At 32.8% G+C, this 24020-nt stretch overlaps 1 protein-coding gene across 1 annotated transcript; it reads left to right on the top strand.

Moving 5' to 3' along the window:
* The first annotated feature begins 953 nt into the window (after window positions 1-953).
* Window positions 954-23627, top strand: LOC107190372 (sodium/potassium-transporting ATPase subunit beta-2-like). The gene is made up of 6 exons (XM_015579173.1): window positions 954-1316; window positions 18051-18191; window positions 19896-20015; window positions 21113-21294; window positions 22134-22413; window positions 23144-23627. The coding sequence occupies exons 1-6, from the start codon at window positions 1172-1174 to the stop codon at window positions 23245-23247; spliced, it is 972 nt and encodes a 323-aa protein (XP_015434659.1). The 5' UTR covers window positions 954-1171; the 3' UTR covers window positions 23248-23627.
* Window positions 23628-24020: the final 393 nt, after the last annotated feature.

Genomic DNA, 24020 nt, shown 5'->3' with positions numbered 1-24020 from the left:
TAATCCCTAGACTTTTGCGTAGTAGTACAAGTGTAGCTTGCCACGTCAAAATAATAGGATACACTACGGTGCTTCGGTACGCATTCTCATTTTTAACCTATGGCGAATACACCTTTCACCGATTCTGTTAATTCTATTTATTAAAGTAATACCAATAAAAAATTTAATTCTTCCTAGGTATTACATAAAACATAATTTCTAAATCTACAAGTTCATTTTAAGACTAATTTGAATCATTCGATTTGTCCCCACCATTTTTGCACTAATTAATGTTATTGGTTTTATTTACATCTAAGTAAGAAGTTCCGATCCTGAATTTGGAAAAGCTAATTAATGTATTACCTAGTCCTTATCTAAAGTTTAGTGCTATAAAACGAGCTACATCTGTACGGGCAACCTAAACGTAATATGAGTTGTTGCCCTCCACGCATTAAAATCTTCAAGCTTGTCCGTTTGAACGACGAAAAACCAGTTCAATCCAAACCACGCTGAATAGAGCAGGCACAAAGAACCTATACTTTAGGCGTGGCATAGGAGGGACATTGAAAACATCGTACACCACCATTGTACACTATGAAACTTCAAAACCGCCGAATGTTGTTCTTCGAATCTGACAGTAATGAAAAGAATTGACAATAGGATACGACCTATCGTAATTGAGATTTCTGCTGAAAATTCTTGTACGTGAAAGTGATCGGCATTTCCGTGGCATCGGCACCATGAACCCCACTACACTAACGGCAGCAGGCAACACCATTGCGGCGAGGTCGTGCACGTGCACAGCCGATACGACGTCATAATATAACCGTGGATAGTCCCGTCGCATAAGTGGGGATTTTAAGGAGGGGTAGTGGGAAAGAGAAAGTGAGACGAAAACAGTAGATGAAAAGGAGACGGAGAAGAAGCCTGCACGAACGGATACGGAGCGTGTTTAGTCAACCTGGTGGCGCTGAACAACCAACTGTACGTAGCGAAGAAGCTGCCAGCCGACCTCGAGGAACTCACGGTTTCGGTGCGGCGAACCTGCGGTGCCGTTGCTCGATCGCGTTCCATCGTGTCCCGTGTTCATCTCGGATTAGTTTTAATCGTTCTTTGTCAATCGAATCGGAATCTACACGTGACCAGTGCGTAAATTCTCTAACGAAATATACATTTTACCTGGGACGACGCGATGGTCAGTAAGGATTCGAAGATGGTCTCCCAGGAGGCGAATCCCTATCTCAGGCCGCCCAGCATGTCAACGGGCCAGTCTCTTAAAACCTTTATTTACAATCGTGAAACCGGTGCCTTTATGGGCCGAACGGCAAGCAGTTGGGGTAAGTTGAGTTTATTCAGGGTTACCAAGAAAAATGGGAATGAAATTTACGATGGCCATTTGGCTACACCTTTGATGACTCTTCCCTTTTGCGCGCGATGTTTCAATACATCGAAGTATCGATCGCGTCGGTTAGTAGACTAACCGTTTTTAACACTAGAATTCAAATACTCGTGAACACGATTATTTATTATATGTTACTGAATGGAAATTATAAATATCAACGATTTTACTTGTTTCTAAGTAAGAATATTGTATCTAATTCCGTTGTATTTGAATGTGAATATTTGAATTTTACGTGGGAAATATTTGGAAATTCTGGTATGTGGGTAATGTAGGTACTGTTTGGAAAGAAGAATATATTATTTCATAATAAATAATTGTGTGAAATAGAGATAATATTCCGCTTCAGGATCTATTGTTATCTAAGTTCAGTAACAGAAATGACAGTAGTTATTTAATGTATCTAATGTTTGTAATGATAATTATTGACTTAGACGTGTAAATACATAAAAACTGGAATATTTTATTTAAAAATAACTGAGCAACATTGGAAGAAATTATTTCAAATAATTTTACCCGTCGAAAAAAGACAAAGACAGTTAGATTTGACCTTAAAATTTAAGTTTTTTTCACTATCGTTGTAATATTATCGTATTTTTGCAGTAGAAAATGTAATGGAAAAGATAAAATTAATTCAATAAACCATAATAACGTTTCAAATTTCTTATCAATAATTCCTGTTAGTAAAGTATCGAAAGTATAGTTATCTTTCGAGAAATTTTGTACCATTGTTTTAGATAATTAACATTATATAATGCATTATTTTATAGTTATAAAAACCTCAAATATTAGTTTTTCAGCTTAATAAATATTCATTACCTAGTATAATATGTATTTTGCAGTAATCCATGTATTACGTTGTTTACTATTAATCAATCGATTTTTTATCTTAAACGTAATGTTTGTAAAAGTGTACGAATTGAATGACAGTTTTCATAAAATGAATGAAAAAAAGTTCCCTTTAGATTTAGTTATTAAGTAAACAGGTCATGCAAACAGACTATCTTCTTAGACTCATTTATAAACGATTTTCAAAAGGTCTGTTGAACGTATAAGTTTTTCGTTTTTGCAATTTTGAAAGGAAAGTATTTTTGAATATGTCACGTCTACATATAAACAATCGTTCCAGAATTTTTTGGTCAAACTTCGTCAGCATATGTTCGACAAGTAGAAATAAGAAAATGTACTATATAAAAATACATCGTAAAGTTATAAAAAAAAATATGAAATACGAAGAAAACGATAACGGATTTGCTCTTGTAAGTTAGTATGATACAAAATGGGCATATCAATGATTTATACGTTCAGTTATTCTGAATATTTTATTCCAAGTGTTGTTTGTTTTTGTTAGGACGAAGTTAAGAGATTTATGAAAAACTAAGTTTATTATTGTACACAATTTATTTTGAGTTTGTTTTACTTTAAGGGAAGAAGAATTCCTATGTAATTGTCTGAAAAAGTAAGGTACCTTTAGAATTTTTTTACAAAAAAAGATATTGTAGCTACCTATTGATTTTTAGTTCTGACCACTTATTTACTCATCAGTGCATTTTATAAATATTTGTTCACATAGAAATACTTAATAATCACTGAGATACATACATGTAATCTCTTACGTCTATGTATATTAGTGTTCATCTTCTTGTTATGCTTTCGGTTCTTTCGATAGTCTATAACAAAAAATTCGTACAGACAACATTGGTCTGCAAAAACTTTTTGTTTTTGTGAAAATGTTTTGTGTGATAGCTTTCCGAAGAATGCATCTTAAGAATAACAAAAAGTAGTTTCTTTTTGGAAAATGATTTATACAAAATACACAAAGTTGCAAAGACAGCGCAACAATAAAATCCTGAAATGAACCTCGTTACAAAAGGTTTATAGCTTTGTGGTTTTCTCGAATTTTAACAAAATCGTATTGGAGTATGTGTAAATTCTAAGTTACTAGAAAAAGCGAGGAAATCAGTTTCTTTTTGACTTCACCGACGTTCTACATAGACGTATAAATATAAATGATTATTAATTCTTAGGTTTAGTTAAACGAACATTTATAGTTTTTATAACAGTTGTTTTAATGGCGATACAAAGAAGCTACGTTTATATGAAATTTCTTAATTTCTACTCGTCCAATATACTGGCGAAGTTTAGGCAGGATATCCCCTAACATTGTGTATAAAAGCAATTCAATTCATTTCAATTTTTTTTAAACAAATTCCATTTATTTTAAAAAAGGATGTATTTTTTGTGTCAAAAGTTAGATCACATTTGTTGTATAGTCTGTATTGTATATAATAACGGCTTTTAGTTTAAAATACACAATATAAGAAGTTTCCAAATAACATTCACCTTCTTCTAACATCATAAAGCAGATTAGTTACACGAAGACGATAATTCTAATTTGGTAATAATGTTATCAATGGATGTATGCGATAATACCTATTTTAAACAATTTTTTAATTACCAGTGTAGAGTGTAATGAGTTTTAAAGCTACTCTGATTGTGAGCTAAATAGACATGTATAATGAAATAAGCACAACGATAACGATATCGACGGTGTTTAACACACGAAATGAACAGAAAATGCTTCTGGAAATATAACAGCAAAGAAAGTCATTTTTAAAATGAATGTTGAGAGATTAATTAATGCTACCTTAATTAATTAGATATACTCGTTGCATAGCTGCAAGACATGCAGTATTATATATAGTATAGTGATAACTATTATATTAACACTAGGTTTACGGGACGCGTCATTTTGACGCATTTCGAATGCTTTCTAACCTCGAAATTCTCTATGTGGTATACCTATCTCTATAGCTATGCATTAATTTCAGAGATCATAAATTGTGTATTATATATAATAAGTTGTTTTTTAAAGAAAATCTACGGGTTCGTTGTTGCGTGCCGTAGAGATACCTACACGATAAGTGCCCGTAAACCTAGTGTTAATACTGAAATAAGTTTTATATTGCATTTCTTATCACATTGAAGCTTGTACACACCAAAAATAAGGATAACATATGGAAAGAGAAATTTTAATTATATTAATAGCGATATTAATAAATTTCAAGTAAATGTCCTTACACAAAATATTGTCAGTTTAGGTTCTAAAAAAAATAAGTATTTTAACAAAATGATTCGTTCGTGAAACCATATTTAGTGACATAATTTTACTTTCCTACCTTATTGAATCATCTTTATTAAATTTTCCAGTTTATAACTGTAATTCTAAACACTCGGTACACATGTTTCTTCATTTTTTATTAAGAAACTGCGAATGTTTATATGGTAATTGACACAAACAGAGCAAATGAAATAGAAATGAACTGTTTTCATTAGAAATCCTAATAGATAAAAATGGAAATGCAGATTTCATTGAATATTAATGAATTTTGTATTTTCATGAATTTTAGTTAATTACGTTTGTTAGAAATACGTAACTTCTTTAGTTTATAGATCAGTAAAGTTGATATTGATTAATACATTAGAGTGACCATTATTTTTCAATATCCAATTGAATCTTTTGCTCTCACCCGCTAGTATGTTTCCATTTTATAAAAAATTAACCCCTGAAAAAGTGTATTTCAATCGGACAACTTTTGAATTGATCGATGTTTTTGGAGTTCATAAGGAATATCTCAAAAATGGTAAGACGTATCGAAATTTTGTTCAAATAATATTCAAAGAGCATTACATTTTCTATAATTTCTGTCTATATAACTTTTTTTATACTCCCATCAATTTGTAAGATAATACCGTTTGAGTACTGGAAAATTCACATTACGCATACGTCCAGTAATACCTCGTTAATGTGCACGTTGCGTGGATGACAAGGGTGGCTGTAGCTGAATAAGGGGGTCAAATGTGCCCCAAAACCAAATTTAACATATGACAAAACAAATGAGCTTAACGAGGGCTCGATCCTACGTTCAAAAAGTTTGCAGCTGTTATGAGTCCGACACTCTACTCACTACGTTACCGGTCGATAAGAAAATTGGTCGATAATTTAGAATATATATAACACGCATTACATACAGTAGCCGTTCGTTTATTGCATATTTCGGGGCTGTAGAGGGCCAAAGTTCCAGAAATTATGCAATAAACATACAGTATAGGGTAGGTAATATAAAAATATAGGGTAGGCTGGATATACGCACTTTACGGACATCTTAATTATCTCCGTTATTTTTAGAGATATCAGAAAAGTATATGCACAGAAGTTGTTTAATATAGAAAAGACTATTACTTAACAGTAACAATTTTTTTACTTAGCAGTAACAAGTTGTATAGACTACTTTATTCAATGCTATATGTATTGCATTGTATTTTTGTTGTATGTTGTTATTTCTGTAATATGTATTTTTATTTGAAATTATTTGATTCAACGTTTGGAATACATAGTATACATACTATACGTCTCCATATACAATAGGCGCAGGTAGCTCTGAAATACGATTATGCGGTAACTTATTTACTGCAAATATGAGCTTCTTAAGAACAAGATTAAGTCAAAACTCTTGTCTTCATCAGTCTTTAAATAGGTTTACAGGAAGAAGAAAGTATAAGCTGCTTACCGTTTTAGTTCAACAGTTGTATAGGCTAGTGGTAGTGGAAATTCATACGTAGGTACTTAAAGGGTATTCTAAATAGTCTGATTTTTGGGAATTAAATTAAAGAAGACTATCATACAGTAGACTCCCAATTATCTGGCCTAGCTTTATAAGTTCGAGAATTTTATAAATTTCATTATAATATTTTAGGAATACAATTTTCAAGACCCTAAAGATTACAAGAAAATGCAAGAAAAGAATTGATTCTTTTGACTGGTTACACTAGAATACCCCCTTAAGAGTTTAAACTTTTTTTAATTTTACAAGTACATTTTTCAATTCTTTATTGAAACAGTTTATTGAAATCAACGTGTCGAATTTGATTATCTACTGATCGTTATACGAATAAGCATTTTCTTGTGCTTAAAATTTTACATTGCTATATTTCTTTTGCTCCAGCCTTTAACGTATTTTTGTTCTTAGATTGTTTTCAAAAATTAAATAAAATAAAACAAAATAAAATGCATTTCAATTTGTTTTCTTCTTAAACAAATAAATACGCGGAAAAAATGCATCTAAATTTGTTTTCATTGAAGACAAATACTTAATTCGCCAAGAAACAGGAAGAAATAGGGAAAAAGTTCAGAATAGGCACTCCCACTCTATCGCCCATAACTTCCTTATTTGTCCATGGATTTTGCTCAGGTTGGGTTTATTTTCTTCGTGGAGGTGTGTACTCTATGTAAAATATAAGAATCTGGACGTCACATAATAATTTCTATGTTTTCCAGGCGATGTGGTGAATTTTCGATTTCAATTTCAGCCCAAAAAATTATATTTTTCTTAAGTTTCGCTCGATTCCGCCGAAACTATTGGTCCCATTGGAAAACAATGTAGAAAAGAATTGTATGTCATTTAATTACCTTTAATTTAAGAGTCATCGCGATCAAATCGGTCAACTATAACGCGAGATACGGCCAAAAACGTCGGGTCATCTTTTTAAAAAATTACCAAAATATTTATCAGGCGATATCTCAAAAACGTATCCATAGAATTACGTTTCATGTCGATTTTTGAGTTTAGGCGACCACCTTTCATAAGAATTTCATAGTGGAGTCTGGATCACCAAATGACTGTAAACTAGTGTTATGAAACAGTTCCGTTGTTCGTTTTATTTTATCCAAATTCTTATGGTAATTGAATAATTACAGTAGAAAAACATGCTGTAATATGTAGCCATGAATGTGTGTGAAGCTATCATACTGACAGTCGAGTTTTATTCTGTTGGCATAGCAACAATTGGAAACAATCCCTATAGGGGCGTAGGTTGCACGACAACAACCCCATAAATTAGGAGGGTTGGGCGACGTATCAAACATGGAAGAATGTTTGCTCATTACTTCTCGATGGTCTTAATTAAAAAGCATGTCATAAAGTTTGGATAGTTAATTAAGTGAAGTAATTGTTTATTGTTAAAGTACTTCAGAAATATTAGGCAAATATATTATAAACATAATAACTCATATAACGTTTATGTTAACTTAATTTATTTAAATTGCTTATTAATGTACATAACTTTTGAAAAATTAAGTTTACCCTTTATCGTCAGTGTTTTACTCTTGGATACAAGTTTGGACATTATTTTATAAAAGTATCAGTAAAATGCAAAAGTTGTTATTGGAATAAAACACAAAATAAGCACATTTTTTAGTCAGATTAAATTGATGTGTTTGTGCTGTTCAAATTGTGTGTTTATAAGATAGAGGAGATCGAAAGAAAAAATTGTATCAGATAGATGCACAAATTGTTCACCTTTAAATACTTTAAAGTCATTCTACAATTATTGCTCATAGTTTTATTGCTCTACTTATGATTTGTATGATACGTGTGCACAAAATATTTTGTAATGCTGCGTCATAATTTGTTTACACTAGAGGTCCTTCTTTTATTCGTACTTGCAATGGTGCTAATTTTTTTTAATCAATGAAATTACATTCCATCAACTCAAGGGTAATCTTTCAAGTGTAGTAATTCGTATAAGTACTTATTTGTTAATATTTTATAAATCGCTAAACACTACATTTTACAGAAATAATAGAACTGTATAGGTAACAATAATTCTTTTTGGTACTGAACGTTGTAGGCCTTTACAGACTCGAACATAAAGGGTTAAAACAGTGTGGAAAAGGTTTAATACACCTGCTGGTACATATATTGTGTTTACGAAGAACCAATTAATTCAATCAGAAAGTAGGTTTCGTTACATCAAATTAAACGTTTTTGATTGCAGAACTCTATTCTCGTAAAGTGATTTGTAAGGAATTATGTTACGACTCCTGTTTATTCCTATCTCAATAGTACATAGAAGACCCACAAAAACTTAGAGGGTAGACAGAATTGCTAGATTACGTTCTCCTTCATTAAATTAGCTTAGAAGCCTGACATTGCGTTGCTGTTTCTTGCGAATTGTATTCACTGTTAAAACGTATACCACGATTTATCTGTGGGTGGCAATTCACCTTGACATCATTATGTTAATGCTTTTTTCTAATATAAAACGGTATAATTATCTTCAATTGGTATTTTGAAAATGCATTTCGTAAGATATTGACATTCGATTGTTGCACGTAAAATGTTGTTTCTGAGCATCCTCATTTATGCAATGTAGTAGTACGATTTTAATGGTACATATTTACGTTTACAGCTAATAAGTGACATACAGGGTGTCCCACCTAACTCTGTCACCCTTAATTATTCTCTTATTTGTCACGGTACAAAAAAATGGTTTGGGAGGATACGTTTGGATACGTTTTGATCTCCACTTTGTAATGGCAAACAAAAAATAGGGCATTCCATTTAAAAAGACGTTACCATTACAGAAATCTCAGAAGATATGATCTTGAGATGACCTTCAATCTCATAGCACTAACTTTCTTCCAAACCATTTTTTTTGTACCGTGACAAATAAGACAATAATTAAGGGTGGCTGAGCTAGGTGGGACACCCTGTATAATTGTTTTTTTCTTAATTGACAATTTGTTGATGATCTCACTGGGTTACTATGTACAATAGATTGCAGACGGTATCATTCGCCTCGTCGCGTCGCAACGAAAGCTCTCCATGAACATATAAAAATCGCTGTACACTTTTAGACTGCGATTATAGTGAGCGGTAAAATCAAACCAAAAGAATTCCATGCGAGCGCTTATAGTGGGGTAGCGAGGAGAGCTGCGAGGATCTGTTGGTTTGTTTTTCCTGCATTCGCATATTTAGATTGAAATATTTCGTAAAACTTAACATTGACTTGTGCTTATTAATAAAGAAATTGTCCAGAAAAGGAGACAGTCAAGAAAGAAGAATAGAATTAGAAAGAAGAATTTAATCTAAAGATTCGTCGATTGCACTGTTCAACGAATTTTAACTTTTTTCCTACTTTTATTAAAAAAACGGTTTACAAATTCATATTCAGCTCATAAAGATTTATCGGAAACGTCTATTAACGGCTATGAGGTATTTTATGTGTTGAACAGTGTTATCAGAATTTAAGCTCTTATAATATAATATTCTTCAGATGTTTATGGTTCGTTTTAATAGATAGCAAATTCGTTTTTTTTGTTTGGTGCACACTTTTTCCACATTACTCTAACTCTAATACTTAGTGTCTCTAGTTAATAAACTGATATTTGCGCCAATTTGGACTTGATTGTATTTTCTGTTAGTGCAATTTATGAAGTCATCATCTATTCTTGGTGGAGAATTAGAGATGAGAAAAGAAGATAGAATTAAATAGAGATACCCTTGTTGGCAAATACAAGCCATCAAAAGTGTCTGTCGTTAATCAAAAGTTGTTTGTTGCCTTCAGGCTATAGTTTAGGCACTTCAGTAATGTCTTTCACACGTATCACCTACTACATAGTCGTTTTGGCTGAAAAAGGATTACTTAATCAGATACGCTTCTGAATTGTAGACATTCGACACACATGAACTCCATCACGTAGCATTTTATAGCGTTTTGAGAAGTTACTGCTAGGGTGAGTCACAAGTTCTTGCCCACTTTAAATGCAGTGTATATAAAGAAATAGATTTTTTAAATTTATTTTCTTACAATCGATCATTATATTGAACGCTTAAACAAGCAAAGTAGTAATATTGACTAGGATGTACGTACGTGAAAATGAACAATGTTACTTCAGTAAAATAATCAATTAGTAGAAGAAAATGATATAAATACCTTAGGACTTACATTAATATGTTTTTTCCATCGACATCACCTTTGAATTATGTGCAAAAAGATTCAACCTTTAAACAGTAACATGTATGTAGAATCTTGAAAGTGTAATTAGCAGTAGAGTAATGATCCAAATAATGAGTGCGGCGCGACAGTTATCGAGGGAGGTAGCTGTTCTAGGAATTGCCAGCTATTACTATTCTCCGTTTGGTTCGCTCCTTGAGCGTGTTCGAGGTAGAACTGAGAAACATTTAGTGTGAGTAGGGTTGAAAAGATACCTCCAAGGTATCGATACTTACTCGGTATCGAAACAAAAGTATCGATATCTACTTGTATCTAATTATATTTTCCTACCTTTGATACCCAACAGAAAAGTTGTTTATAGCTTGAGAGAAAATAAAATACAATACTATACTTAATATATTTATTTAAATATTCATTACAAAACATATAAACACACATATGTATAAACTACATATGATATACATAATAAATCAACATGTAAGTAGATATTGATTATCAGATATTATTTGTACAAGCATACTTAATTTCTTTTTTTTGTATAAACATCCGCAGTTTAATTATAACAATACATTTCCTCAGACCTTATGCAACTTTTATTACGATATAAAAGTGAAGAAATCAGTTAATTAATGGATGTTTTAATCTTTAAAAGATTGTCATAATAGATATAAGTTAATCAATGGCAGTTCTAGTGTTAAACGACAATACACACATCACACATACAAGGTCCATTTTAATCAAGCTGGAAAAATGAAAATCTTCGAATGTCTTTAGATTCTTCTTGTGTCCTGTAGTAGAGGAACCGTGAGAGAGACTTTTCGGAGCAGATCTCGTTTAGTTTCGTGCGGATGTACGGGCATGCGCACTGTTTCGAAATCAGAGGAAAGCCCACGTGGGACCTCGGGAGGTCGAGCATACGCATCCTCGTTCGATTCGGCCGAAATAAATGTAAGGAGAACAAAAAAAAAAAAAAAAATGCCGGAGGGAGAGAAAAAGACGGAAGCGTGAAGCGCGGCTAATTCGCGGTGCATACAACGGTTTGCCCAGCTGAATGGCAATTGTTAAACTTCCTTTAGCGCAAACGTGTACAACGAGGTCAATTGGCGTTAAATGGAAGCATTACGGCATTATGTAACTTAGGGCCATTCCGAAGGGTACACCCACACGACCATGCTACAGCTTTCGTCCAGCATCAACCCTCAGAAAATGTCTGACATTCGATTGTTTTTTCTCGGTTCATAGAATTGTACTACACACATTCTTAAAAAAATATATATATAGTAAAGAAACCAGCCATACATTTGAAGTCTGTAGAATTTCATAGATACATATTTCAAATTAATTTCTGTTCCTCTACACGCATTTTTCGCTGGATATAGGTTCTTATTGAAATTATAAGTTTTCTAACTGAAACTAAAATATTGCTTTAGGATATTCAATTTTCCCTTCGTGGAGATTTAGAATAATGCAGTTAGACGTCCACGCAACTTGTTCATTCTGAATAACTTCTAAAGTATGCATTGTATAAAAAAACTTTTTATAGAAAAGTTGTATGGTTTGGAGGGATACATTATATAATGTATACATTTTTTTGTAAGTGGAGGTGTTTCGGAGATTTGAAGGTCAACTACGTTTTTTCAAATGTAATGCTATATTATTTATGACAAAATATCGAAGAGCGTTACATTTTGAGTAAAAAAGTATTGACCTTTTTTACCCGTAAACATAATAATTAATGAATAATTTCACTTTGTTTCTTGAAAATGTTCTGTGCGTAATATCAAGTTGATTGATGATAATTTCTCAAGATCAACATTGATGATAACTTCAATACTGAATCACGGACAAAATAGGCGATTACGATTCCATTCATGGAAAAGGAAGTTGACCTTTAAATCTCCGAAACGCCTCCACTGATAAAAAAAATATATGAATTACATAATGCATTCCTTCAAACCATACAATTTTTCTATAAAAAAAGTTTTTCATACAATGCATACATTAGAAGTTATTTAGAGGGAACCAGAATAATTCCGAATAATCCGGGTAATTAACTCAGGGTGTGTCATTTCAGCTAGATAATGTACTAATTACTAGACTGCGGATTTTATGCATTTATAGGGCACTATCAAATACAGTAAAAGACTTTGAAGAATTTTCTATTTTATTCTTCACCCAATAAGATACTTAAGAGAAAAAAGAAATTCGTATATTTGCTGATGTCTTTATAAGTTACTTTATAAAATGGCATTTTGCATAAAAATCCGCAGTTTAGTGGTTACAATCAAGACAGTTAACGAGTTAAGAAGCTAAATATGGTATTACACGTACCACTTTGCAATTGAGAAATTAAAATATATTTGCATAAGTAGCTTAACACTTTATTAAAGGGAATAACGAGTGTCATTGACTAATGCATTAAAAAGTATATGATTCCGTTTAACAAACGAAATTTAACCTTCATATTTCCTGTATGAGTTCACTCAGAAAAAATGTATGTGAAATAATTTCCCCGTTGAAATGGTTAAAGTTTTATCTGAAATATTTCTCGGTGCCATCAACGGTTTCAAAGATATCGGCAGGAATCAATTTAAATGACTCACCCTGTGTATAATGTGCATATAAAAAAAAGCCGTAGTAAGAGTCTAGAAGAGCCGTATGCGGCTCAAGATATCATAACAGACATAGATATAAGAAATTTAATACAACTATTAGCCTTCAGAACACCACTTGTGATCGTGCTTTGTTTCTATGGAAACAAATTCTTGTCCCTGAAGCAAATTAAATAGTTTGTACTACTATTTTATTGTTATATAAACCAATTAACCAATAAACAAATTTTGAATATATAATATACAATAATTTAATTGTAATTTGATATATATTTTTTCCAATCTTAATTTAATTCTGGTATTAACTAACATCCAATCGAGGAGAAGACAATGTTTCTGGGATTTAATTATGTTTCACAAATTTCCTTTGTTCGATTATTTGAACTTTATAGTTTATCTAGGACTTATAGAGTTCTTATTTTGCAATTTAAAATTGATTTGTATTCAATCTAGTATGTTACGAATCTCGAGATTTAGGGCCAGAGGACTTAAAATGATCAATATGTTTAATGATACAAAAACTATATATATGAGAAGTAAGTTTTTTTTTACACGTCTTTAGTTAAATAGCATCTTTAATTTTTATAAAGTTTTGATCGCCTGAAGACAATGTTAGCCACACGTCGTTAACAGGTAGTTATTCGTTAATAGGAAATGAAATCTTTAATAAAGAATAATAGTATAATTTATTTATGCATAATGTATTTTCCAAATAGCAAATTAGTGTTGATGGAGGATTCCATTGATGTCTTTAATTTTCCGTTTCAATTGTTAATTTTTTAATACGCTCTCGTCTTCCCGCAGTGTCCACGTGATGGTACAGATGTTATTTTACACCGATGAACGTCAAGTAATACAATATGTATAGTATCGAACTGTCAAGATTCCGCGTATCGTATTCTCAGATGATTTTACAAATGAATCGTAACATCCAAAGGAAACACACAGTTAGTGGACACTACAATTTCATTTGATTATTTCAGTTGGCTGATACACGTTTAACACGATGAGTGCCGCGTGTACCTTTGGTACATGGTGAACCTCATTTCTATGCCAAGCATGGGCGTAGCCACGGGTGGCAGTGCCTCCCCCCCTGATGGAAAAAGGTGGCCTTTGGTCCACCCTACAAAAAAAAATTGGATTTTGCCCAACCCCCTCCCTCCGCAGGTTACAAAATTTTTGCATAATATTTAATATTGCAGTATAATTTGAAGCATGACCAACAGCCTCTATTAATAAAACGCATATGTTTTCAACGATTTATGACTTTAAAAAGAAAATAAAGTGTGTCTGGCTACCTACAGCCTTTTTCACTGTCGCAGTCCATGTGTTAATATCCCCCCCCCCCCCACCGACTGATAACCTGGCTACGCCCATGATGCTAAGTGATGTTTTCATAACTGATAGATAAATTACAAGGAAGCAATTGTTGGTATCACTATTACATCGTGTAAAATGATGTCTGTTGTAGTTCTTAAGCCGTTTACCAAAAATGGTATATATTACAGTTTTCTTTAGATGTGCAATGCAATTCCTTTTAGTTGCGCGCAGTTACTTTGACTGCTTATGGACTTTTCAAAGAACACATTATTGTCAGCTCTGCAACAATTCAGGCATATAAGTTTTCATTGAATTGTGGCAAAGCATAAAAATATGCTTTTTTAAAAACTTCACTTGAATTTATCGTAAAAGAAGTATAGAAGAAAAGGTAACTAATTGAAATATGATATATACTTTCTATACGTTTCTTGATGGATTTTGCTTTATGCGATTTTAACCTTTCTTTATTCTTGTACATTTTCAAAATTCATAAAATTATTTTTTTGTTACACAGTACACTTTATGGCTTCAATCTTTATTGCAATAATGAATAAAGTTCCAACTCACAAAAAGCTAAAAAATATATCATTTTTACATATTTTTCAAACTCGAACGTGTTTAACTCAACTTCAACGTGTTTAAGGTACTAAATACTGTCACTACAGACTTCCCGATTATTGTCCCGAACTCGGGTCTGCGTCGGGACAATAATCTTGTAGGGATAAATGCTTCAGACCCTTGTGATTTCGTTTTTTGTCGGAAGCCGAGCCCTGGTAAGTGTAATCATAAAAAGTAATGACTAAATAGACTGCGATTTTATGCATTTATAGCGTATGGAGCTTTGTGAAATACAATAAAAGAAAATACTATCATCAGATGCAACGTCGTTTCTATTTTATTCTTAATCCAATAAGATATTTAAGAGAAGAACGAAATGTTTATTTATGCTCTTGTCTTTATGAATGACTTCACAAAATGTTATTTTGTATAAAAATCCGCAGTCTAGTCTATATAACTAACAGAAATCTTCGATATGTATTTATAAAATTTTCATTATAACCTCGGATTAAAAAGTTGTAAAAAACAATCTGTACTATTTTCTTCGCAATTCCGACCAATTTCAACTTTTTCAATTTCTTTTTCACATCATTTAGTAAACTAATGTCCCTAACCTCACAAAAGAACTCAAGTCATTTGGACCAATTTTAAAAAAGTTGTTCCGTTGTAAAAGGTGTACGAATACTTTTGTCCGGTACTGTAGTCGTATAAATTAAGCCTCTATCGACGAAGCACTTTGTCAAGTATTTTAGAAGTGTTTTGCTAGTTAAGTAAAAAAAAGTAAAAGCAGCAGTATCTAAAGGTGTCGTTCTGAGCTTTAAACAGTCAATAAGATTAAATAATTATTCGACAAATGTCAATTCATTTATGAAGAAGTATCATTTATTATAAAAATTGACATTACCACGTTTAATCAATTAAAAATGACGAAATACTTTTTTTGATCTTTTATTCGTTATTCGAAACTTTTTATCTCGATAATAAGTTTGCCCGTCTCTGCCGTAAACGCATCTTTTCCGGAAAATCATTCGTCATGACAGCGTCTTTGCACGTAAATTTTTACCAGAAACAGAAAACTGCTAAGAAATATTCGATTTAATTACCCAGATAGCACATGACGCCTTAAAGACGTCCATTTTACGGCTATTTTAGGTCTAAGGTGTCTTTAAGCCGTCTTCAAGGCGTCGTTAGACGTCGTGTGCTATCTGGGTATTGAAATTATATTTTTTCTTTCTAATTCTTACTCAGTTCTTCCTTCTTTTCAAGGGGAATGTCACGACTGAATCACAATGATTTTTACGAGACACGGACGTCTGGCATATAGAGTGGAGAGATTAATCAGCGCATGCTGACATACCGCATAATATAGGTTAATTGTATTAATCGGTGGTTCAATTCAAAGGAAGATCAAAGCGTCTGGTCAAGTGGAGCAATTCAATTACGTGCCGATTCAGTGTGTCGCAAGGTCGACCGTCGGATTCTATTGTTCGCTGAAATGACCTCCCGTGCGTTGATTTCGTAATAAGAACTTTAACCCGTTGTATTCGTACAAGGTGACGATCGATAGATATATGTACGATAAATCCAATTTTATACGTCAGGAAGAGAGTATAATTATTGTAGACTTAGTATGTATTTTCTTTGGTGGCTTTTAACGAACTTACAACTTTACGGCTTCCATAAACAAACTTAAACGATATGAACGAAAATTTGGAAACTTTGGATTGGGAACAAATAGTTCTTGTTAAAAGTTTGAAGTTACATCTTTTCATTGGATACTCTTTAGTTGCTAGTAATTTTCCTGATGAACATTTTTTGAATACAGTAATGTCTCGATGAGTGCGACATAAATTTGTTTTTTACCCGAAGCCGAGCCTCTGCTTATCTTCTGTTTACTCTGCTTTGTTACGTACGAAGACACTCTCGTGACCTCTTAACCCTATCGGGAGTTGGAATTCATCCGGCCAGATTACGTAATTGCCTACGGGGTGTTATGGCGTGGTCAGATTTTCTTGGAAAACAGTTTCCGTTGAGAAACAGGCGTGTCCCCCATTACTATTAGACTCGATTTTCGGGGTATAAAAATGAACGCGTACAGCTCATCCGCGGGTCATACTAATACCAGAAGTCTAGTTAGTGAGATCCGGTATTAAAGACCCTTTCAAGCCTTTTAAAAATAAGCTAAACTCTGTACAACCAGCCTCCGCATTTCTCAGTGCGTGAAAACTGAGAACGTTGGAATTAGCTTCCGCGACCACAACTTACATTAACATTTGTAAAACCTTTACTTTCTTGAATATACTTTTATACATTTATATATTTATAAATCAGTGTTGTTCATTTTCAACTCTAGAATAATATCTAAATTCCCAGCTAGAAGCGAACCCACAAAGGCACACTTTAATCACTTGTTTACAGAATGCGTAAATGTAAAAAATAAATAGAACATTTGAAATGAATTGTGTAAGCTGCGAATATTATGCATTTATAGTCCATGTTGATAAGCAAAATATAATTAGTTAAGAACATCTAATGTGGTTAATCCATTTTTTATCTAACGATTTATATAATGAAACTATGGTTAATAAAATGATATTTTTGTATTTATTTTTATTTTCACTAATTTGCCTACAAAAATGGAAACTTGCATAAAAATCTGTAGTTTAATAATGTACATGTATTCTTGATCATGCAAGACTGATAATAAAGAACTCGTAAATTACATTTATTATCACACAATCATTATCACAATTTTGTGACTATGTATTAATTGGTATGTAACATGAGATTATTAACAAGATGGAATTCGGACGTAACATAATCCCAGATAGCACATGACGTCTTAAAGACGGCTTAAAGGCGTTTTAGACCTAAAATAGCCGTAAAATAGACGTCTTCAAGGCGTCATGCGCTATCTGGGATTGAGTTCTGCAGTAATGTCAGTTTTTATATCGCATACATATGCAGTCATTGAAATGTGGAAGAGATTGGAGTTTGTAATCAATGTAACTAATCCTTCTTTGACTAATTAGCGTTATTTACTGTTGATAAGGTAATCAGTGCCAGCGATAAGAAGTAAAGAAGAAATTGAAATTCTGCAACAAAAGATAGTGGCATTGAAAAATGAAAAGACATTCACAAGTATCAGGACATTTGGTTTGAATTAAATAAGTATTATTACTTTATATTAGCACGTGTTGTCCATTAATCTAAAATGTCTCTTATAACAATATTTATTTCGAATTTTTAACAATTTCGTAATGCCGGATTTATTTCATATACGATGAGTGTCGTAATGTAATACTTATAAACGGGAGTATACAGTCTTATAACTGAAATTCTGAGACCAGTATTGTAGATTAGACGAAATGTTTTTGTTACAGGTAAAATAGGACTTTTCTACTTGTTATTCTACGGAGTGTTGGCTGGCATGGTTGCAATCTGCTTCTGGGGATTCTTCCAAACGTTGGACCCGAGGATACCGAGGTGGCAGTTGGAACGTTCCATAATTGGGACAAATCCTGGTAAATATCTCTTAAAGAAACTGGTCATTTGAAAACAAAGTAATACCTCGAGTAACGTTGATTTTCATCAATACGGGTTGTATTAGAACATGGTTTACAATTTTTAAACAAATCTGAACATGAGACGTAGCTGCAATCACATCATTGCCTTATTTAAATGATTAGTCATTATGACGTAATTAAAGATTCGTATGAGGTATATTAGGTATAATATAGGGGAAAGGTCTCTAAAACGATCCGTCGGGGTAAAATAATTCCTGGCTGCCCATATCGTAATGTCGTTCTACAATAGTTCTCCCTGCACGTCACTAGTCGTTGCTCGAAGTGCCATGTGAATATCAGTGCTCTGTGTGTTGTCCACAATATAAATTTTAAATTACTGCAATTTATCTAAGATAAGGTCTTTTTCAATGTTGTGTAACTTTTGTCATAAACGGTTTAATGGGACAGCTACTTCTTGCGCGGATTTAATTACTATTCAATAATAAGGTAATTAATGTTTCGTTACCGCATGTAATAAGTTGATGTTATATTCAACCACTGAACGTCAGTTGGCTGTTTGGGGTCATATGATCCCTCCCTAGTAGGATAAAATGATCCCAGGAATCATTTTACCCATATGCTATATTATTGTTTTTTTCTTTTAGTTACAACAATGCCCCGTCAGTATGAAAGAAAAACAACGCGTCAAAGCAGTTTTTATTTAAATAAAATGTAATAAACGAAATGCTTCTTAATGTTCGTCATATTTACTATCAGCAGGTATAAAATGATCCTTAAGTATACCTTCAAAGAAATGCGAATAAAAAATATAATTGATCAGGTAGCTAAATTTTATTTAAGCCAATGATAAGATAGATAGACTAACTTACAAAAACTACTTTACTTTTATTTAAATAATGAGCATTTGTATTTTTTATATAAATTACGCCTTAAAGGGATCATTTTAGACACCTTTCCTTTACAATAAATCTTCGATGAATGTCCGAAGGCTCCTCGGCACTGAACGTTAAATATTCTATAAACTAATGACCATATGCGGCAGAAACAAATATCATTGCCTTCAGAATTCCAAGCTCTATTACTGTGCTAAACCCCATTAAAAAGTCAGCGTTACACTTGGGGATCTCTCCTTGTCAATGCCGATGAGCCTTCGAACACTCATCGAGGGTTTATTGTAATAATCTATTGGGGTGTCCCAAAATAGTTTCGACTCCCTGAAATGAGGGGTTCCTGAGATGATTTGAAACAACTTTTTCCTTCGCGAAAATGTTGTCCGAGACTTTGTCGAAGAAGTAGTAATATCTCGTTAACAAAGCCTCGGATAACATTTTCGTTAGGGAAAAGATGTTTCAAATCATCCCAGGAACCCCTCATTGCCGTTAGTCGAAGCTATTTTGGGTCACCCTGTATACGTAATAATTAGACTGCGGATTTTATGCATTTATAACATAAAGGAGTATGTGAAATGCAATAGAAGATAGAACTTGCATCAAGTTTAATATATTTCTCATTTTTTTCTTAACGCAATAAACTCCGTAGGAGGCAAATGAAGCCTTTCTTTTTAATTCTGCCTTTGTAAATTACTGTACAAAATGTTATTTTGCATAAAGATCGGCAGTCTAGTAATAATAGAGCCGTCTCGAAATTCAGTGAGCTGTACATACAAGGTGTTATGCTATTACTAAATATTACCTTTCACAGGTTTGGGATTCAGACCTAGGCCACCAATGGAGAACGTGGAAAGCACGTTGATATGGTACCAAGGAACAGACAGCGAGAAGTATAAATACTGGGTTGATTCGCTGCAAACTTTTCTTAAAGGTAACGATCGAAAATGATTTAAAATGAAATTGCATCATGTTTTACGTAGTTAAGGGAATACATTCTCAGTTATATCAATCGTCAGAAGTTTTTTATCTGTTTCATGGAGTAAAAATAAATTTTGAGAACACTTTTTTCACCAGATTTGAAGATCTGTACCATTATTTGATGAAAAGCCTCTTAAACGCATACGGCCCGAATTTCAACTCAACAGCTTTATTTTTTCTCGATAAATGAGTGTTTATCCTTTTACGTTCGATCCAATGTGCTTACAGATCATATAAAGAAATTGTTTCTTATACTTAGTCATTTTTAGGGTTTGGGACATTTTGACTTTTAAGCAATTGTAACCTCATATTGTGTTATGTTTTTCATAAACCTTTCAAAAAACGCCGGTGTTTTATGTTAGACCTTCTTCGGTTCAAAAGAATAGCCTGACAATATTAGTTACACATTAACAGTTTGTAATAGTTTTTTTATGTAGGAAAATTATTATTCTATATCGTCTGGGCCCGCTCGGAATCATCTAACAAAGGAACGTTTTGTACTGTTACACTGGAAAATAAAAAATTTTGTGTGCGTTTTGTAGTCTCCCTATCCCCTATTAAAGAGAAAATGCATCTACGGATAATAAAATAAATAAATAAACTTGTATATAATTCTTAAAAAAAACTTATTATTAACATTGTGGGATATCCAACGGTAAATCTATGTTTTCACAACTTAAAATTTGTAGGATTCATGTAAGACGAAATTAAAAACTAAATTCTTGGTTTATCGTTTGTCCTACATCTTCGGTAAAGTTCATTCGAGCTGAATTTTATCAATTGCTCAATACAGGAAGTCTGGAATCTCAGTATTTAACGTGATAAGTGAAAAGTTTGTTCAATTTTTATCTGAAAAAAGTTATGGTGATAATAATAATAACAATTTTATAGAAATAATAATGTATTTCATTAATATGTTTGTTTTATTTAAATATCATTTTAACCTGCAGAAAAGGCTAGATTAATAGGAAGAATAATGAACATAAAACTGTGTCTGTCATCTCTTCTACTGCATAAGTGATCATATTACAATCGATAATAATTTTTCAGAGTACATTACGCCAGGCTCGGTTCCTGGTGTTGGTGCAAACATTAATAAGTGCGACTACAATCAATCCCCACCCCCTGGTAAAGTTTGCGATGTCGACTTTAAGAACTGGCATCCTTGTACTAAAGAGAACAATTACAATTATCACAAATCTGCCCCATGCATTTTCCTCAAGCTCAACAAGGTATCTTTTATTTTTTTATTTTTGTTTCATTCTGTCTGTATAGATATTTCCGCCGAAAATAAACGGGAGAATATTTAATGTATCTATATAGGGTGTATTGTAAATCGTAATACAATCGAAGAGGAGCTGATTTTTGACGTAAAAAAAATCGAAAATATAGAATGAAAGTTTTTCACCTAAGGCTTTATTTTTGAGAAAATTGTGTTTGAAAATAATACGTTAACGTGTCTGACCATTAATTAAAATTTCTACTTGTAATGGTTGACAATGATATGATATCATTTATTTCACATTTATTTCGTTCTGTTATGTGATAAATATTAGCTTATACGCCGGAAATCAATAAAATAGTAAAAAAAAGTAAGTATGTAAATGGAAAAACAAATTATAGTGATTCCTCGATGAATGCGACAAGAGCAACGGCGTTATTCCCACCACTGGGGAGGAGTCTCCCTCTGGAATTAATTAAAACAGAGTAAATAATTAATAAATAAACAAATTATGAGGAGTTGAGTGAAAGCCTTTCTGTCTTGCCATGAATGCTTCGCAACAGACCTGAGTACGTCGCACTCATCGAGACATTACTGTACCAAAATTTCATTGAATAACTCGTATATTCAATAAATTTTCAAAAACAAGCCTCTCGAAAATGGAACCTCGTATGAAAGATTTTCATTCTGCCGTTTCGACTTACTTTTGCATTAAAGAATCATTTTCATTTCGGTTGTTCCACGATATTCGATGTATCCTAGACATTTAATGCTATAATACTTTTTGGAAATTTGTCGTGTCAAGAAAAAGACATAATGTGTACATTAATTTTTGTATTTTTTTTTTAGATATACGGCTGGAAACCAGAATTCTACAATGATACAGAGTCGTTGCCAGAGAAAATGCCTGTCGATCTCAAGGAACACATTACCACTTTAAAGGCAAACAGTTCTTTGCAACTTAATACAATTTGGGTATCTTGCGAGGGCGAGAATCCTGCGGATCAGGAGAATATAGGACCAATTCATTATATACCTCGAAGAGGTTTTCCTGGTTATTTCTACCCGTTTGAGAATTCCGACGGATACCTTAGCCCCTTGGTGGCTGTTCATTTTGTTCGTCCTCGCAGTAAGTGTCAGAGATATACATATACCGATTATTACCTTGATAACCAGGTGTGTACAAGTTTCGAGCCAATTGCCAACAATAAATGACAAAAGTTGTCTAAAAAACCATAGCCATCTGTTTCCGCATTTGACTTGGGTCTTGCAGGCAATGCCAGCTGACAAAATGGTCAAGCAAATTGGCAGAAAGTCTTGCAACATAACCTATGTTACATTGAGGGCAACACCGGAACAAGGTTTGTGCAAGCGAATTTGCTGCATATGTTGCTGTCAATTCGCTGCCTATGTTGCTGGCAATGTGTGCGCAAGTTGTTTATAGCAAATCTTGTATTAAACTTGTAGTAAAAAGAATTAATTAAGACATCATGATCCCCACATCAACTTCTATAGTTGGAGTCACTTCTTAAAATCAAGTACTTTTCCAATTATATTCTTTAGAAACATTCTACACTAGTGCATGTTCTAACAATTTTATCTGAGATATTAAAAAGGCTCAAGCTAGAAAGACAGAAATGTAAGTTGGTACCCGATACAGCTCTGACATCACAGAATTACATAAAAACCACCCTAAATTTTCTTAAAGTCACCAACTTATATTAGAATATGTGTAACTACATCAAATAAACGTCATTAATGACCAAGCAGAACACAATAATTATTCCTAACAGTGACAAGTAAGTTAAGTGTTGATAGAAGATTACGTTGCTTAATCGTGAAAAAATATTTTGTTACAGCTGGAATTTTAATAAACGTAGAGTGCAAGGCGTGGGCGAAAAATATAAAACACAGTCGCAACGACAAAATAGGCGCAGTCCATTTCGAGCTGATGATAGATTAACAGCGCTGCGTACCTTTCCAGGCCTCTCCCTTGTTAGCGTACAGAAGCTAAACGTGAATCTCATATTTTCTGACTCTTCGACATACCTGGAGGCTTTTCAATCAAGTTACGAAGCCGTCAGAAATTCATGACCGCTGCCAAAGCCGATGAAATTGTTAATCAAGTACAAAACTGAAATGGTTCTTTTGTGTTTGTATCGGCGGAATTCATTCCATAAAAGTTTCCCGTGGACCGAGGACAATGTCAAATTTCACACTAGTTTTATGCAGTGTTCAGACTTTTATTCGATTACAATGGGCAAATAAATTGTATGTGAAAACTTTTACCATCAATGTAATCTTTAATTGATCTGATGTAATAAAAGAACTATGTGGTCTTAATATGACACGTGTATCAATAGTATGATTATTGTATATTAATATGAACGTATGCAGTTGATAACATGTCTAATGATAAATATAATGAAATTGTGTGTGGTGATGACATTTTGAAGATAAATTTTGTAATTGAAAATAGGTATACTATGTAGTTCGGTCTAATTGAAGATACCAAACGATTTCTGTATAACGTTTCATCTACATAATCAAATTATTTTTCAATGACTCGAAAATATTAAAATTTTTACATAGAATGTATTAATGTTAGCGAAAGATACAGCTAATATTAAGTATTGATTCTCATAAAAGATCTGATTATAATATTTAAGAAAGTAAGTTCTTATATTCTTCATTTTAACTATAATTTAAATATTTAAATATTCCTCGTGAAAGCTG

The sequence above is a fragment of the Dufourea novaeangliae genome, unplaced genomic scaffold, assembly GCF_001272555.1.
Source record: "Dufourea novaeangliae isolate 0120121106 unplaced genomic scaffold, ASM127255v1 scaffold11, whole genome shotgun sequence".
NCBI lineage: Eukaryota > Metazoa > Arthropoda > Insecta > Hymenoptera > Halictidae > Dufourea > Dufourea novaeangliae.
Note: the sequence above shows the minus strand (reverse complement) of the source record. Positions and strands in the feature narration are given on the sequence as shown.

Bases quoted from the DNA above. Each gene is read 5' to 3' on its own strand.
- LOC107190372 (XM_015579173.1), top strand. From the start codon at position 1,172: ATGGTCAGTAAGGATTCGAAGATGGTCTCCCAGGAGGCGAATCCCTAT. The intron at 1,317-18,050 runs GTAAGTTGAGTT...TTTTTGTTACAG, and splicing joins CCGAACGGCAAGCAGTTGGG to GTAAAATAGGACTTTTCTAC. The intron at 21,295-22,133 runs GTATCTTTTATT...TTTTTTTTTTAG, and splicing joins TTTTCCTCAAGCTCAACAAG to ATATACGGCTGGAAACCAGA.